Source organism: Camelus dromedarius, chromosome 27, assembly GCF_036321535.1.
Source record: "Camelus dromedarius isolate mCamDro1 chromosome 27, mCamDro1.pat, whole genome shotgun sequence".
Taxonomy (NCBI): Eukaryota; Metazoa; Chordata; class Mammalia; order Artiodactyla; family Camelidae; genus Camelus; species Camelus dromedarius.
The window spans coordinates 20,906,444-20,921,836 of record NC_087462.1 but is presented as its reverse complement, the minus strand read 5'-3'; the positions used below and the strand labels follow the sequence as shown (position 1 = coordinate 20,921,836).

At 54.0% G+C, this 15,393-nt stretch overlaps 1 protein-coding gene across 1 annotated transcript; it reads left to right on the top strand.

Moving 5' to 3' along the window:
- Positions 1-2,245: 2,245 nt before the first annotated feature.
- On the top strand, positions 2,246-13,504 carry STC2 (stanniocalcin 2). The gene is made up of 4 exons (XM_010980417.3): positions 2,246-2,751; positions 4,810-4,952; positions 7,470-7,681; positions 12,352-13,504. Exons 1-4 carry the CDS (start codon positions 2,601-2,603, stop codon positions 12,752-12,754), a joined length of 909 nt encoding a protein of 302 aa, XP_010978719.1. The 5' UTR covers positions 2,246-2,600; the 3' UTR covers positions 12,755-13,504.
- The last annotated feature ends 1,889 nt before the right edge of the window (positions 13,505-15,393 follow it).

Genomic DNA, 15,393 nt, shown 5'->3' with positions numbered 1-15,393 from the left:
AATTAATTAAAATTAATTAAAAACCATATTTAAATTATGCAGATCCTCTGAGGGAGCTCCAGGGCCTCATGGTGGCAAAAGGCTGAGCCCTAGCTCTGGGAAGCAGGAACCCAGAGTAGACTCAGTGTCTGCAGCCAGCAAAGGTGGTCTTGCTCCTGTCCCCTGGACCTCTCCTATTTCTGTTGCTCAAAGAACCGAGAGCTCAGACGCCCTTTTTAATGCCCATTTTGCTCCTGTTCTCACCTACAAAAGAGGCTCTCCAAGAAAAGAAAGGCTACCCAGGAAATTCAGAGGCTTATGGAGTTTGTGGGAGGTTAGAATGCTACCGGGTTTTTGTTATGTTTTGTCTTTCAAGGATCTACAGGAGATGGTGTTTCATAAACTAATGAAGTTAATTATGCAAACAAAAGCAGGGTGGGAAACGCAAACCACCCATTTTAATATACTTGCACCCCACCTCCTTCCACTAAAGATCTGAGGGTACAAGAGGTAACTGTTACCAGACTCATGGGCATGAGTATGAGTGCTCGGCTTCTTACCACCATTGCAGACTCGGACCTTCAAAGAGACCATTTCCTGGGGCTCTGAAATCAGGTGGGGAGGGTGGACAGTGGCTCCCAGGCGCTGTAACCCTGGGGAGAGCCCACTCGATGGCGCCTTCCCCAATCCCTCCTCTCATTCCTCCTACCTCAGAGCCGCTGGACGCGAGGGGCCGCAGTAGGCAGCAGCGCCCACCCTGGCCCCCAGCCTCGGCCTTCTAACGCCCGCGTGCAGCCGGGACCCTGGGAGGGGAGCTCTGGAGGCCGAGCGGCGGCCGGAGGATGACCCGGCTCGAGCGTCTCCGCACCCCCTCCCCCAACTGTGTCACATGGCGGCCCCAACGAGGCGCGCAGAGCGCCCCGCCGCGGAGACCCGGGGCCGCGCCGCCGCGGACAGTGGGTGATGAAACCTCCCTGGCTCATTACCGCAGAGGGCGCGGGCCGGGAGCGGGGCGGGGGTGGGGGGTGGGAGCTGGTACCCGGGCTCACCTGTTCTCCAGAAGCAGGGTGGAGGCGGCGGGGGAGGGGCGAGGGCGCGTCAACCCGGGGTGAGTGGCGCGGCGCTCGCGTCCCCGCCCTCCCGCAGCCCCGCGAGCCCCCAGAGCAGCGCCGTCGGACTGACGATGCCCGGAGCAGTTCCTGTCCCCGGCCCCGGCGCCGGGGAGACGTGAGCGTTCACACGTACACACACAGCGGGGGAAGAGGCGCTCCGAGCGGCGCCCAACTTTCTCCCTGCTTCTGCGGGCCGTGGGGGAAAGCAGCTGGGGGCAAGCCAGCCCCGGCCATGCTTGGGGAGGGAGCTCGAATACGAAAGGAGAATAGATGGAGAGAATTCCCTCGGGTTCTGTTTTTAGGGTTTGGGGGGAATTTTTTGACCATTTCCATCCGATGAATGGAGAGTAAAGGGAGCCCAAAACGGGGCGGAGAGTAGCGATTTGGGAAAATGGAAGAGTATGTTTGGAGACGCGTAAAGTTGCCTTTCAAGCTCCAGCCTCTGGGGCACGCGATGCTCCGCGGCGGGCTGACTCAGGGCTGTGTGGGCCTCCCTGACACCGCCTGGAAATGATGCAAGTCCAGTCTGTCACCTGGATCCCTGCAGCCCAGCCTGGAATCCGTCTAGATTGGGGGAGGGGCGAGAATCTGGCACCCAAGGTGTTGCAGGGCCCATCAAAGCGGGGCGAAGAGGAAGATGGGGCAGTCGCTCAGGCCAAGTCCTGTATCTAATGCTTCTACTCTTATCTTAAATAGTTTGAGAGATTTTTTTTTAGCGCAAAGAGTCATAACGCCAGGGATTCCCATATGTGCCCAGTATGCCCCGACTATCACTGTGTCCAGGAAACTTCTCCAATCTGTCAAGGCCTTGGGGCTGAGGATCTGAATTGAATTCCAAAAGGCAGAAAGAGGAAACTTTCCCAGCCCGATGCGGGTGTGATGCGAGCCAGGAGCTTGGTGGGGTGGGGGGAACGCTGTCCCAGCGCAGACCGTCCCCTCTCGCCCTTCTTTAGCTGCAACCGGAGCTGGGATTCGCTGTTACTTTTTTAAGTCCGTTCGGCCATTGCCCTGGAGCACCCGCACACGCGCACGCATCTGCGGCCGCGCTCTCACACACTCACACACGCACGCAAACGCGTGGCCGCCGCCAGGTCGGCAACTTTGTCAGGCGCTCCCAGCGGCGCTCGGCTTCCTCCTGTAGTAGTTGGGCGCAGGCCCCGCCTCCCGGCCGTGTTGTCAAACGGGCGGGGGTCTCGGATTGGTCCAGCCGCCGGGACAACACCTGCTCGACTCCTTCATTCAAGTGACACCAGAGCTTCCAGGGATATTTGAGGCACCATCCCTGCCACTGCTGGGCACTCGCGGCGCTGCTAACGGCCTGGTCACATGCTCTCCGGAGAGCTACGGGAGGGCGCTGGGTAACCTCTATCCGAGCCGCGGCCGCGAGGAGGGAAAAGGCGAGCGAGGAGGAAGAGTGGGAGGAGGAGAGGAAGCGGCGAAGAAGGAGGAAGAGGAGGAAGGGAGCACAAAGAATCCAGGTCTCCGGGCGGGAGGTTTACACCAAGAACCATGTGTGTCGAGCGGCTGGGGCACTTCGTGACCCTGGCTTTGGTGTTGGCCACCTTCGACCTGGCGCGAGGGACCGACGCCACCAACCCGCCCGAAGGTCCCCAAGACAGGGGCTCTCAGCAGAAAGGCCGTCTGTCCTTGCAGAACACAGGTAAGTGCCTGCGCCCTCGCGGCGGGGAGCTGCTGGGAGAAGACGCCGGGCACCCACGCAGCACGCCCCGAGCTCTTCGCCCGGAACTGGGCGCCCACTCTGGGCCGCGCAAACTCTTGGGGTGGCGCGGGACGTGCAAAGGAAAGCGCGAGGCGAAGCGAGTCCGCGCCGGGCTCCGCGCGCCGGGAATCCGCACGTGCTGGCAGGGTGATGAAATGGCTGGGGCAGGACTTGTTGCTGTCCTCCCCGGGGTCGAGGGTAAATGAAGCAGCGCCTGACGCTGCCAGGGCTGGCTCCAGAGTCCCCGGTCCGGTTCAAAGCTCCCTGCTGCATCCCAACTCGCTTGCGGGGGGAGGGGCACAGACGGTCCCCAGAGCCGGGCTGCTCCTTGAACCCGGAGAACTTCTCTTCCCAGCCGGCGGGCCGCAGCAGGACCGCTTATCCCCCTCCTCAAAAGATGCCCGACATCCGAGAACTTTGTAGGCGAGACAAATTGCATTGCGAACTTTCCCCTCCGGGGGCATTCCTTTCCGAAGGAGGGGCGGATGGCGCAAAGCCTACCTCTGCGGTGTTGCCGCCGTCTCCCGCTCCAGGGCAGGTCAGCAAGCGAAGAAATGGTGACACGGCTCGAACCGTGCCCCGCTGCCGCTCGACTGGCTCTCCGCTCACCCACAAACTGCCGAGCACAGCCAAGCGTGCAAGGCACGGGGCTGGCCCTTTTCCCAGCTCCCGGGAAAGGAAGAAAATCTGCCTACAGCTCCTTCGCTCTTCGCGGCCCTCCCTTTATTTAGGGGGCCTGCGAAGCCGGCGGCGGCGTGCGTGCGCTCACCGCACGAGCAGGAATGCATGCGTGTCCATTAGAGACGCCCGGAGCGACTGGACCGCGGCCCTGCGCGCTCCTGGCCGACGCGCCGGGGCCGCGCGTGGGATCATCCGGGAGTCCCCCACCTCCGCAGGCGGGTGCCGGCACCCCGGGCCCGCGCCCCGCTCATCCTAGGACCCTCACCCACCCTCCCCGCCTCCCAGCTTTCCCTGAGAATTGAACGTGATTCTCGGGAGTTGGTGACCCTCAACAAAATACACGCCCCTCATTCTCTCGGTAGATTTAATCTGAATGCGGATTATCTCCTCCGACCCCGCCCTTCTTCCAAAATATACTTTTCTGATGTAATTTTGTGGTTGGTTTAAATCAGGGAATTGAGTAGGGGGAGGGAAGGCAGAGAGGCTTTGCACGCGGCAGCCTGACAGTTAACTCCCTCTCAGCCTGTCCTTTCAGAGAGACGAATTAGGGCCACATTCTGCGAAGGAGGGCAGCAGACTCCCGGGTCGCGGGAATTCTAGGGGATTAAGTGACATCTCACACCGGATCTCTGTTTAAAAGGAGCCTCTAACTGCGAAGGTTGCGTTTCTAGCCCCCATCTGACTCGATTCCTGAGCCTGCTTGCAAGCCGCAGCTTCCCTAGCCTGGTATTTTTAATGAGGATGGATTGGAGGCGCTGCCTTAATAGGAATTTTGTTTTGATTTTAGGTGTTGAATCATAAAGCTGAACTGAAACTGCTTTTTGGACCCTCTCATTTGGGAGTCAGGAAGGAAATGGCCGTGACTTAGCAGCAGGCTTCATCCAAGTAGAGAAGGGTGTTTCATTGATAAACTGCAAAGCCAGAGAGCTCGCTCATCGGTTGAGATCTCATTTTTGTCTGTGGGTGTACGAGGCTGAAATGGCTTATGCTCTGCAACCAAGTGTTCCCACAAATGCTTCAATAAGATGGGAAGGATGAAAAACGGGAGTGCTCCAACTTAACTTCTGATTGTGACTTTTGTAATTGTAGGTTTGGCTAATTTTTTACAAGTATTTCCAAATACTGGTATTTTCATAAGTAGATTAAGTGACGAAATTTTCTTTCCTCGGTTTTTGTAGATCCTGAAACAGTTATTTCTAACTTTTTTCCCCTTAAATTTGCTTTCAGTCGTTACTTTTATTTCAACCCGCCTCTTTGTATTTATTCCCCAGCATGGCTGAGAATTTTGTATATAATTGTATGTGATTCTCATTTTAGCGGAAATCCAGCACTGTCTGGTGAACGCTGGCGATGTGGGGTGTGGCGTGTTTGAATGTTTCGAGAACAACTCTTGTGAGATTCGGGGCTTACATGGGATTTGCATGACGTTTCTGCACAACGCTGGAAAATTTGATGCCCAGGTAAAAACCATATTGAGCATGAGGAATATTTGTGGTTAGTGTTGCATGATTGAAATGGTCACTGGAGAGGCTGGTTAACAGATTTTCTTAGCTGATCTTCAGGGTGTTATTTAGCACTTGCAAGAGACATACTATGTGTACGGCAAGATGCCAATGTCTCCCCCACTCCACTTCTGGCGTTCAGCTTTCTGGAGCTATCATGTAGGCTAAATCCTTCTCCACTCTGCATCTACTCTGCGTCTACATGGGTGGAGTGGAATGGAGACCAAGTTGAGCAATTATCTGAGGATTCTTAGCAGAGAAGACAAAAGTCATAATAAATAATAAACATCTTCTAAGGGACACACTATGCCTGGCTACCCCGACCCGAGTCTGCAAAGCCCATCACTTTAGGGAATGATAGGTCGAGGGGGGAAGGGCAGGGACTCCAATTATATATGCCAAAAGCTATTTTCACCTGACAGGCAAGAATAAAAGAGACACAAAATTTGTAGAAATCCATCATCTCCTACAGGCGTGTGTGCAGGCAAGATGGGTAATTCAGGGCCTCCAGGGTAGCAGACTTTTCTTCCTCCTGAGTACCAGATCCCTTCTCCCAACTGGAAAAGTCCAAACCCTGAGTGAGTCCTGCTCTGGATAACAAACACAGTCAGGGCCTGACCCTCTTTGGTTGTCCCAGAGTCCCCAAGGTAAAGCCCGGTTGCTACGTGGGCAGGAAGAGAACCCAACAAGCAACCGTAGGGCTCCAGTGCCAACAATCCAAACCCACTTCAGATGGTGTGGGGCGTTGGGCTCACCTCCTTTGCATCCTCCCCAGCCCATATGTGCACTAGGGCGTGCCCTGTTGTTGTCAGAAACTTCCTCTCCCATTTCATTGAAGAGCCATGACAGTATCTAGACGAAGCCAACAGTTTAGGTATGATTTATCAACGTCACCAGTGACATCTACTGACATCCTGGAGGGAGCCTGACAAAGCAGTGCCTGGGAACCAGAAAGGGATATGGCAGGGCTGGCAGCCTCCCCTACAGAGGATGTCGGGTGGCAGGAGGGGAAACAGAAGCCGGGGAAGGAAAGAGGTGTAGAACGTTTGAACTCCTTGAGGCTCCCTAAGAAAGCATCCCTTCTGGATGAACTGGTATTGGGAAACGTAATAGGAAATCCGGAGGAAAATGTGTATTTCAGGACAATCCCACAGGATGTCAGGGAAGAAAACCAAGCACAGATTGGCTGCAGCTCTCGCATAAATTCATCTTCCTTCTTACCTCGACCAACAGGAGTACGTTTGCAAGTTAGAAGCATCGCTTTCAAATCAGTTCTCAGCCCAGAAGTGCTTAATAAACTGGCACACCCTGCCCCCCATCCCATTTGGCTCCCACCAGAGAGTCAGGGGAAAGGGGACCACGGGGGAGGTGGTTTCTCAGTGATCAGACACTATCCGTGGACATTGCAACTGCCTCTAAAGGAGAGAACTGAAATAAATGTGCTGGCTGGCTTCCCACTTCCAACCTAAACCCGTGTTACTTTCTCAACTCCGTTACTTCCGGGCCGGTCTGAAAACGGAGGAGTGACCTCTCCAACAACAGCCTGTTTCTGTAGAAAGGGGGTGCAGGGATCCCTGGGTAGGTCCCCCACAATGCCTCTCTGCCCGGAGAGGTTGATAAGGGAGCTAACGGCCCAAGCTCGCCTCCACACCCCCAACAGCTGTCTCCTTTCTAGGATAAGAACAATCTAATGGGGTTGCCAGGAAAGAGAACTGTAGGCCAGATGTATGCCTGGCTGCCTGAGCCACTCAGAGGCAGGGAGCGTGGGGGAGGGGCTGTCAGTTGGGCAGTTCAGGCTCCAGATGCTGCCAGGCAGTGTGCCAGGCGGGCCTTTTAGAGGCAATAATCCTAACAGTTTAAAGGAGTCGAATTGCTTTCAAAAAGGAAAAGAATGCTCCTCCTTAAAGGCTAGGAGGAGAGGAGAGTCTGGGTTGGGGGCGGCGGGAGGCACTGAGGCAGAAAGGGGAGGCACGGCCAGCCCCCGCGCCTGACGGCACTCGGGGACTAGAAGGAACAAGCAAAGGTGTGAGATGTGGACAAGCAGTCACCTTCTACTTGGGAGAAACTCTTGCTGGGAGTCACCAATGAGTTCTGGATTTATGCCTGGCCAAATCGCCCTTTGTGTCCCAGAAACATTGCCACCAAACCACCAACTGGGCTGCCTTGAGGACAGAGGGCCATGGGAGCCCCAGGACCAGGGAGACTCAGAGCAGCTTGGGAGGAAGGGGGCAGATTCTTTAGTCTCCCGAGTAACATCCTTTTTGACTGAATGAGGAGGTATCCCGTCACTCTGGACAGACCTCCTGCTGTAGCCTCAGCCTGTCTCCTGCACGGATGTCAGTGTGCAGCGGGGCCTTGGGGTTTGGTTGTCAGAAAAATCCCACGTAAGCCCAACAAGGGTAAGAATGTCGAAGCGTGTAACAAGGACTGGTCTCTTCTGCCCCTCTCTCCCTCCCCTGTGCCCTCTGCTCTCAGGGCAAGTCATTCATCAAAGATGCCTTGAAGTGTAAGGCTCACGCTCTGCGGCACAGATTCAGCTGCATAAGCCGGAAGTGTCCAGCCATCAAGGAGATGGTGTTCCAGCTACAGCGGGAGTGCTACCTCAAACACGACCTGTGCTCTGCCGCCCAGGAGAACACGCAGGTGATGGTGGAGATGATTCACTTCAAGGACTTACTGCTGCACGAGTGAGTGCTGCCCCGCGGGGAGGGGGCAGATGAGGGGGAGCGGGGTGATGGTGCAGCTTGGATAGAGGAAGGGGGCTGCCTGCTGGGGCTGGAGGAAAGTCTTCCTCGGTTTGAGCAGCTGCTTTTCAGCAACTGAACTCTCCAGTCAAATGGGGAAAGCTGCACTGACTCCCCTGGGAGTCCCTTTCCTGCTGGCCTTCAGGAAAAGCAAAAGAAATTTCTGAAATTGGTTTCAAAATCATAAGCAATAGCAACAGGAAATCTTTTCACTGAGCACGGTATGTGTAGGATCTTTCCCTGGGCCAAGATCCCAACAGTTCTCTGAGTGTTCCAAGGAGCCATGTAGGTGCCCCTGCAGATGCCCGAGAGCTAATAATGTACATTGCATGTGTACACAGTGCCAGGGGTTGTACTAATGGCTTCCTAGGAATATTTCACTTGATCCTCACAACAGCGCTGTGAGCTAGGTACCAATCTCATCTCCATTTTACAGATGAGAAAACTGAGGTTCAGTGTGGTAAAGGTCACAAAGACATTGAAAGGCAAAGGCCCAGACGAGGTGTCGGACAGTCTGGCTCCAGAACCCATACTCTTAAATGCCAGGAGCTTTTATCTTGCCTCCATAAGCTCTCCTTTCCCTTAGAAGGTCCAATTTACCTTCTCTAATGTGAACACCCTCCCAGAGAAAATGCAAAACAAATGTCAAAACTTTGATCAGCTAAACACCTTTATGCCAAAAGTAAGGAAATAGGAACGTACTTACTGGAGGACTTGCAATTCAGTGATAAACCCAGGCCATCTCATTCCTTAAAAAACACCCTATCTATAGGATCTTAAATTCTGCGGAATAGTAAATAAAGCACGTGGGTACACAGTTGCTCCTAACACAATAGCTCCTGAAGGCTGCAATGGCCCTTCCTTGGAGACTTAGAGCAGAAAGCAAGCTCTGAGCTAAGCAGCCCAGTAGAAGTCATAGCACTGTTAGTCCTTACACCAGTGACTCACTGGGCCAAATCAGTACAATTTTATGAACTTTTGCCCCTTAGTTTGTGCCACGGCTTCCCCCAGCTATGTCACTAAACAGGCCACTCCCCACCCCACCCACCGCTTAGACCACAGAGGACAACCACCATCACCTGTCACTTTCCACTTGGTTATGAGGCTGGGCATCTTGCAACACACCCCGGGTGCAGGGTTAAGAGTTACAAGATTTACTCCGCAGGCAGCTCTTGCCAAGAGCAAACTAATGTTGCCTTTTCTTTGAGTTAGATGAATGCCTGATAAAATATTTTCTCTGCCTCCAAATACTCGTAAAGAAACAAAGTAACAATAGAATCCATGACAATAGCAATAACATGACTACAGTTTTCTGGGTGGGCCAGGCCCTTGGCCAGGGACTTCACTCCAGTAGCGCATTTGCCTCTCCCAGCAGTGCCACAAGACAGAGAACACTGTCCCCACTTAACAGAGGGAGAAAGTGAAGCTAGAGGTTGAAGATCTTGCTCTGAGGTTTGTTTCCAACTTGAGAATTGGTGATTCTGAAGCCCGTTGTCAGAAACAGATCTCCAACCTCTTTGCTGCAGGCCTGCGTTCTCCCCCACTAGACCTGCAAAGGGTTCATTGTTCTCCAAGTGTGGCAGGATTTTCCCCTTTTCGCAAAAATACCCCCATTACACAAGCAGAGCACTGTGACATTTCCCTCCTTCAAGGTGCCCTGGGAAAAGGCAGCCACCCTGTTGCTGAGAAACTCATGAAGCTCCTTTGTCCTCAGTCCACTGTCACCCATTAGAGAGAGTTTGTTGGCCTCAAGAATGGATGATGGGGCACTTGTTTTTAAGTCTATAATAGCATTCCTGGAGCCCAGAAGACTTTGCATTTTTGGAGAAAATCTTCTTTGGGAAAACTAAAGGTCTTGACATTTTCTGCCACACACCCCCCCCTTGAATCTAAGAGGTAAGGCCTGTGACTTTCTGGTGCCTCCTCCATGGAAGCAAGGTCTGTGAGGCCATGAGCCCCTTACTTCTAAAGGCCACCTCATATCATTTACAGCCAACACACAGCCCCCACAGCAGCCTGCCCTGGAAATGCAGGTGGTCCACCCCAGAAGGAAACCTGGGCCTCTTTCTTAAACACTCAGTGTGGCTGCGTGCAAGTCCCCTCGCCTTCTGCCCAGCCAGCCCCTCTACCTCCCCACTACCTTCCTTTCTGAAGCCACAACTACACAGTGTATCAACTAATGCTTCAAGCTGAACTGACTGAGTTTCTTGGGGTTTTAACTATTTTAAACTGATTTGGGCACAAAAGACCCCATCCACCCCCAGATATCAAGAAGACCTTCTATGAATGTGTGGCATCAGCCACAGCTAAGAAAATGAAAACTGAATTTGCACTTCACTCTAGACAGAAGGAAGTCAGTCACCCCAGAATCCACATCACCCCCATCCCTTGACCCTGCTCCTCACCCACCCCCAGAACACTCTCGTTCAGTGAAAGTGACTTCCTTCTAGCTTGGCTGTCCTCTGCTTCCCTCACCCCTTCCCGCCCGCTTTCTCCCTGTCAACCGCTTGGCCACCACACGCCCTGTCACTGGGTGCTGGCAGCCTCCAGGCACGTCCCCCTCCAAGTATTTTTAAAAACCCTTTAGCCTTGCTGACGCCCAGTGGAGAGAGCTGGGCTTTGTCATTAGACACGGGCTGAGCTTGCAGCCTCGGAAGGCACCATGCCAGCTCGGAACACGGCTCAGATTAACACACACCCCTCCCCACGGGTCACAGCTCTCTCCTCGGCAAAGAGCGCCAAGGGCAGAAGAGAGCGTGGGCTGGTCCAGCCTTCTGGGATCCGCCTTGGGGTTCTGAGAGCTCATCTGGCGGGCAGGACGCCCTGGCGAAGGAGGCCAAGAGGCTGTCCGTCCGTGCATTCCCGAGAGGGCCCTCCCCTCCTGCCTCTGGGGGGAAACTTGAAGAAGGAACATCGGGTTTAGTGTCCCAAAAAGAGAGATGCTCAGTCTCTGCAATTGCAGTTTGCTTATCCGGCCCCAGCAGGTGGCAGGTACAATCAGGTGCTAACATCCTGATGCTGCTGGAACAGATATACCAAGTGAACTTGAACTCCCCGAGGCAGTCGGTTGCTAATTTTCAAAAGAAGGAAACAGACAGGCCCTGAGCGTTTCCCTTGTGTGGCCCGTTCCCTCCTCTCTCAGCTCAAGCCTCAGGTTGTCACTGTCCTCGTCACTGTTAGGGGCCAACCTCAGAGGGTGGAAGCGCCCTGCCCATCAGCCATGCCCAGTCTCTCTGACTCTGAAGGCATCAAGTAGGCCTTAAAAGGCAGCCTGATCTCTATCAGCCAGAACATTCCTCCCCTCTGCTCGCAGCCCAGCCCCAGGCCTTCCCGGCCCAGAAGCTTCCCAAAGCCGCTTTCTCCCTGCCACCCCCGCCTTGTCTCCATTTTTATATCTGTGAAATGAGGGCAGTTCACTCAATTACAACTTGAGGACTAATTCATACAAATGGCAGTAAACTATTTCACAAGTCTTACAACACAATCTGCTCCTCCTGCTTGGCAACAACTGCCAACTTGCAGAGAAAAGATTAAATGGGCGATAATGCAGCCACCCAGGTGGTCCAGGCTCACAGAGAGATAAAGTCTTTCTTATAAATGATCTCACCTTCCAGAGTGAGTTCCCTGCCCACGGGGGTGACCCGGGGCTTCGAAGTGCATGGTCAGAAGCAGGCACACTGCACACACCTCCCACCCCCAGGAGAAAGGCTTGCACGATGTGGCTTTCTCCTCCAGCACTTGTCCTACAGAGCTACCCCAGGCAGCTCGGATGGCCTGAGTAACAGGCTCTCTCCCCTTGGGAACCGAGCATGCTTATTTCACAGACAGCTGGCTCTCGGTCCAAGCACGTCGGCCCCCCGCGGCCAGCCGTCTCCTCCAGCCTCTCCTACCGAGAAAGGGAAGAGCTCCATGGGAATCCATGTGCCCCTACCCTTCACTGCCTATTCCAGACTCCTCCAGATACAGAGGAACATGCACCCAGGAACTTCCCAAAATGCCCTTCATCAACCCCGAGCCCAAACCAGGGGCAAACACAGACATGGAAAGAAAGGTTTCTTGGGAACCTCAGTTCAAAAAGGCTCCCCTGGGAGAAGGACATCCAGTGCAAAGCTAGCCAACCTCGCATCCCTGCCTTAAAGACTCCCCCGTGTAGCATTTAAGGCTCCTCACCATTTGCCTAAGTATTATTCTACTGGCTCCAAGACCCATTTCCTGTCCGGCTAAAATCCTCCTAACTGGCATTCCCTAAACAGCCCGGAGCTCTCCTGCCCTCCTCTCATGCACACAGCTGCCCCACCTGGCCTTCTTGCCCTGCCTCCCCAGAGGTTCTTCCTAGGCATTCATCATGGGCACCTGAGAATTGGCACTGGCCCTTTCGCTGTGGCGGGCTCTCTCCTTGGAAGCCTGGAACATAATGGCCAGCCAGACCAAGGTCACTTGAGACCAGTATTCCACAGAATAAGGGTAAAGGCTTCATAGTAATTCCAGGAAGATCTTTCACCAAACCAAGTCCAAGCCAAGCACTGGCCACGTCTCTTCCCAGGTAGGGGCACTGCCCTCGGCAGCCCACTCGGGACGTGCTCCATCCTCGGTATCTGTCTCTCAATTTCTAGACCTTACGTGGACCTGGCGAACCTGCTGCTGACCTGCGGCGAGGAGGTGAAGGAGGCCATCACCCACAGCGTCCAGGCTCAGTGCGAGCAGAGCTGGGGCAGCCTGTGCTCCATCTTGAGCTTCTGCACCTCGGCCATCCAGAGGCCCCCCACGGTGCCTCCTGAGCGCCAGCTCCAGGGGGACAGAGCCAAGCCTTCCAGGGCCCACCACGGGGAAGCGGGTCACCACCTCTCGGAGCCCAGCAGTCGAGAGACAGGCCGAGGTGCCAAGGGCGAGCGAGGTAGCAGGAGCCATCCACACGCCCACGCCCGGGGCAGAGCTGCGGGCCACGGGGCCCAGGGAACTTCTGGAAGCAGCGAGTGGGAGGATGATCAGTCTGAGTATTCCGACATCCGGAGGTGAAATGAAAGGCCCGGCCGGGAAGTCTTTCCTCCACCACCGTCCATTTTCTTCTCTATGGACATTCCAAAACATTTGCCATTAAAGAGGGGGGATGTCACACGCAGGATTTGATGGGGATTGCGGACTTGACGAAGGTGTATGTTAGCGACACGAACAGGTGAGGCGGAGGCTCCCTGGGCAGCAGCGAGGGCTCGGTTGTGCCCGGCGGGTCCCGCCCCTGCACATCCTAACGCGAGGGAGCTCCCGGCCTCCCTGCAACTTTGCCTTCTTTCCATCCGTGGAGCCTCTGGGCGGCGGCCTGCGGTTCACTCTGCTGTGGGAGGTGACGGGGAGGGGCGGGGGTCAGCAGGCTCCCCGGGGGCTGGACCGGGCACTTGGTGCCGGCCCGCCCGCAGCTTCTGGTGCTGCCTTGGCGGAGGGCAGCTGGATTCCAGTGCAGGAGTGGGTGTGAACATCTCCCTGGGAATCGGGAGAAGGGTGGAGAGGAGGCAGGGGGCCGTGTGGGTACTTGGTGCCAAACCGAAATCCAGTTTCTTGCATGGGACCTTGCGGTTTGGAGTGACTTGGGACGGGGAGGGCGAGGGTTCAAAGTGTAATTTCTGAGCCATTGTTCTGTCTGGGGGACCCTGTCCGAGGGAGTGGCCCCTGTGTGTTTGTATTTTAACCACTGCTTCAAGTCTCAATTTCACTTTTTTATTTATCCAGTTCCATCTACATATCTGTCGTCTAAATAAATAGCTTTCAAACAAAGCAACTGGGTCATTAAAACCAGCTCAAAGGAAAACAAAACAAAAACAACGCATCTTTGGGGGCTAAATTTTTTTTTAAGTGCTATTTTAAAAGGACCCAAAGTGACGTAGCGGTACATCTGACTGCCTGACGTGGGCTGGTTGCCACTTAGGGCAGAGCCCACACCTGGAGGCAAACGCACAGGCAAAGAGGGCGTTTGACAGACTTCCCTTCACGTTTCATCATCTCACCTTGACCCTCAGTCAAGATGGATAAAGCATCAGACCCTGGGTTCCGTGAGGCCATGTAAGAAAGCTGGCTTTCCCGTGCTAGAGGATGGAAAAGGGGAACAGAGAATGACTGCTCAGTCGTTTTCGCCAGGGAATGCCGACCTTTCACATACATGGAGGCGACCTGCTGAAAATCGCTGAGGGACAAGACTTCCCAGATCTGAGTTGAAGAATTTAGCAATGAGGAAAGGAGTCGGAGTGGACAAAAGAAAGGCAGAGAGGAGAGGCAGAACTAAAAATACAAGGAGAGGAAGGAGAGGGTTAGAGCAGGAAGCATCAGCAGTGGAGGTCTTGGAGATCCTGCGGCCACCGAAAAAGTCTCGGAGAGAGAGAGCTTTCATCTCCTTCCTAACAGGTCACAAACGAAGGCTTCTCCTTTCTTGCGGCCGGCACTCACATAGAAGCCCAGTATGCAAGGAGTGGACGGATGTTCTGGGCCAGGTCCTTCCAGAGCAGGGATCAGCAAACCTTTTCTATAAAGGGCCAGATAGCAAATACGCTATTTTCAGTTTGATGGTCTGTGTGGTTTCTGTTGCAACTACTCAACCCAGCCTTTGTAGCATAAAAGCAGACCTACACAGACAACACGTAACGAACAGGCTTGGCTCCACTCACTTAAAATTGTATTTAACAGGCGCCCAGCTGGATTTGGCTCTTGGGCTGAGTTTGCTGACTGCTGTTCGAGTGACTGGGCAAAAAAGTATGCATTCTCCATTTATATCAGCTCTTAGCGCTCCCTCAGAGCAGCCTGAGGCCAGAGATAAAGCAGCTAAATTTATCTGCTGGAAAATGATTTGTTCCACCGAATGCCCTCACCCAAAGCACAGCTAGTGTTTATACACCCCAAATCCCATCTCATTGCTGCCAGGACATGGTCCTGGAGCGTCCTTCCCCCCATCCTTTCATGTTGCAAAGGAACCATTTGGGTGTTGGGGGAGGGGGCTGGAAGGCTGGGAGAAGCACCTAGAAAGAGCTGGAGCTGCAGAAGGCAGAGGAGATGGTGCCCTTAACCCGGCTCTCCCTGCAGTGGGAGGAGGACCGGTGTGTCTGGCTCTGCCATGGGAACCGAACGCAAGCCCCGGCTGTCTCAAGCCATGCAGCACGTGGACTGTTTTCCTTCCATCACTCAAAAGCTGAAGCAATAACATTCTCTCGCGTTGCTGGGTCAGCTGCTCACTTGTTCACCAGCTCCTGGGCTGGAGGGACGCAAGGCATCACTTTTATACTTTCCTCACTGTGGATGTTCTGCGTGTTTGCCTACTGATGTCCCATTTGTTGCTTCTATTGTAAATATTTGTCATTTGTATTTATGATCTCAGTGTTTTTTCCCCCCAAAGCGTAAAATGGCTTACTCTGTTGATCTGAACCTCTTCCCTGATCTCAGTTGTAATATTTCTCATGCCACTGGTTTGTTTCTTCTCCCAAGTCAGGTAGAAAGCATTGCATTCTGCTTCCTTTGGTTTGAAGCATCCAGTAGTATTTATTGCTAAGATTCTTCTGCTCAAAACTGAGGAAAGTCTGAATTCCTCTCAGCGTTGACAGAGGCATTTGTACCATCTAAAAAGTAAGCAGAGTCATCCTTAAAAACAGACCCTCAACTTGGGCTTCATAGCTTCATCC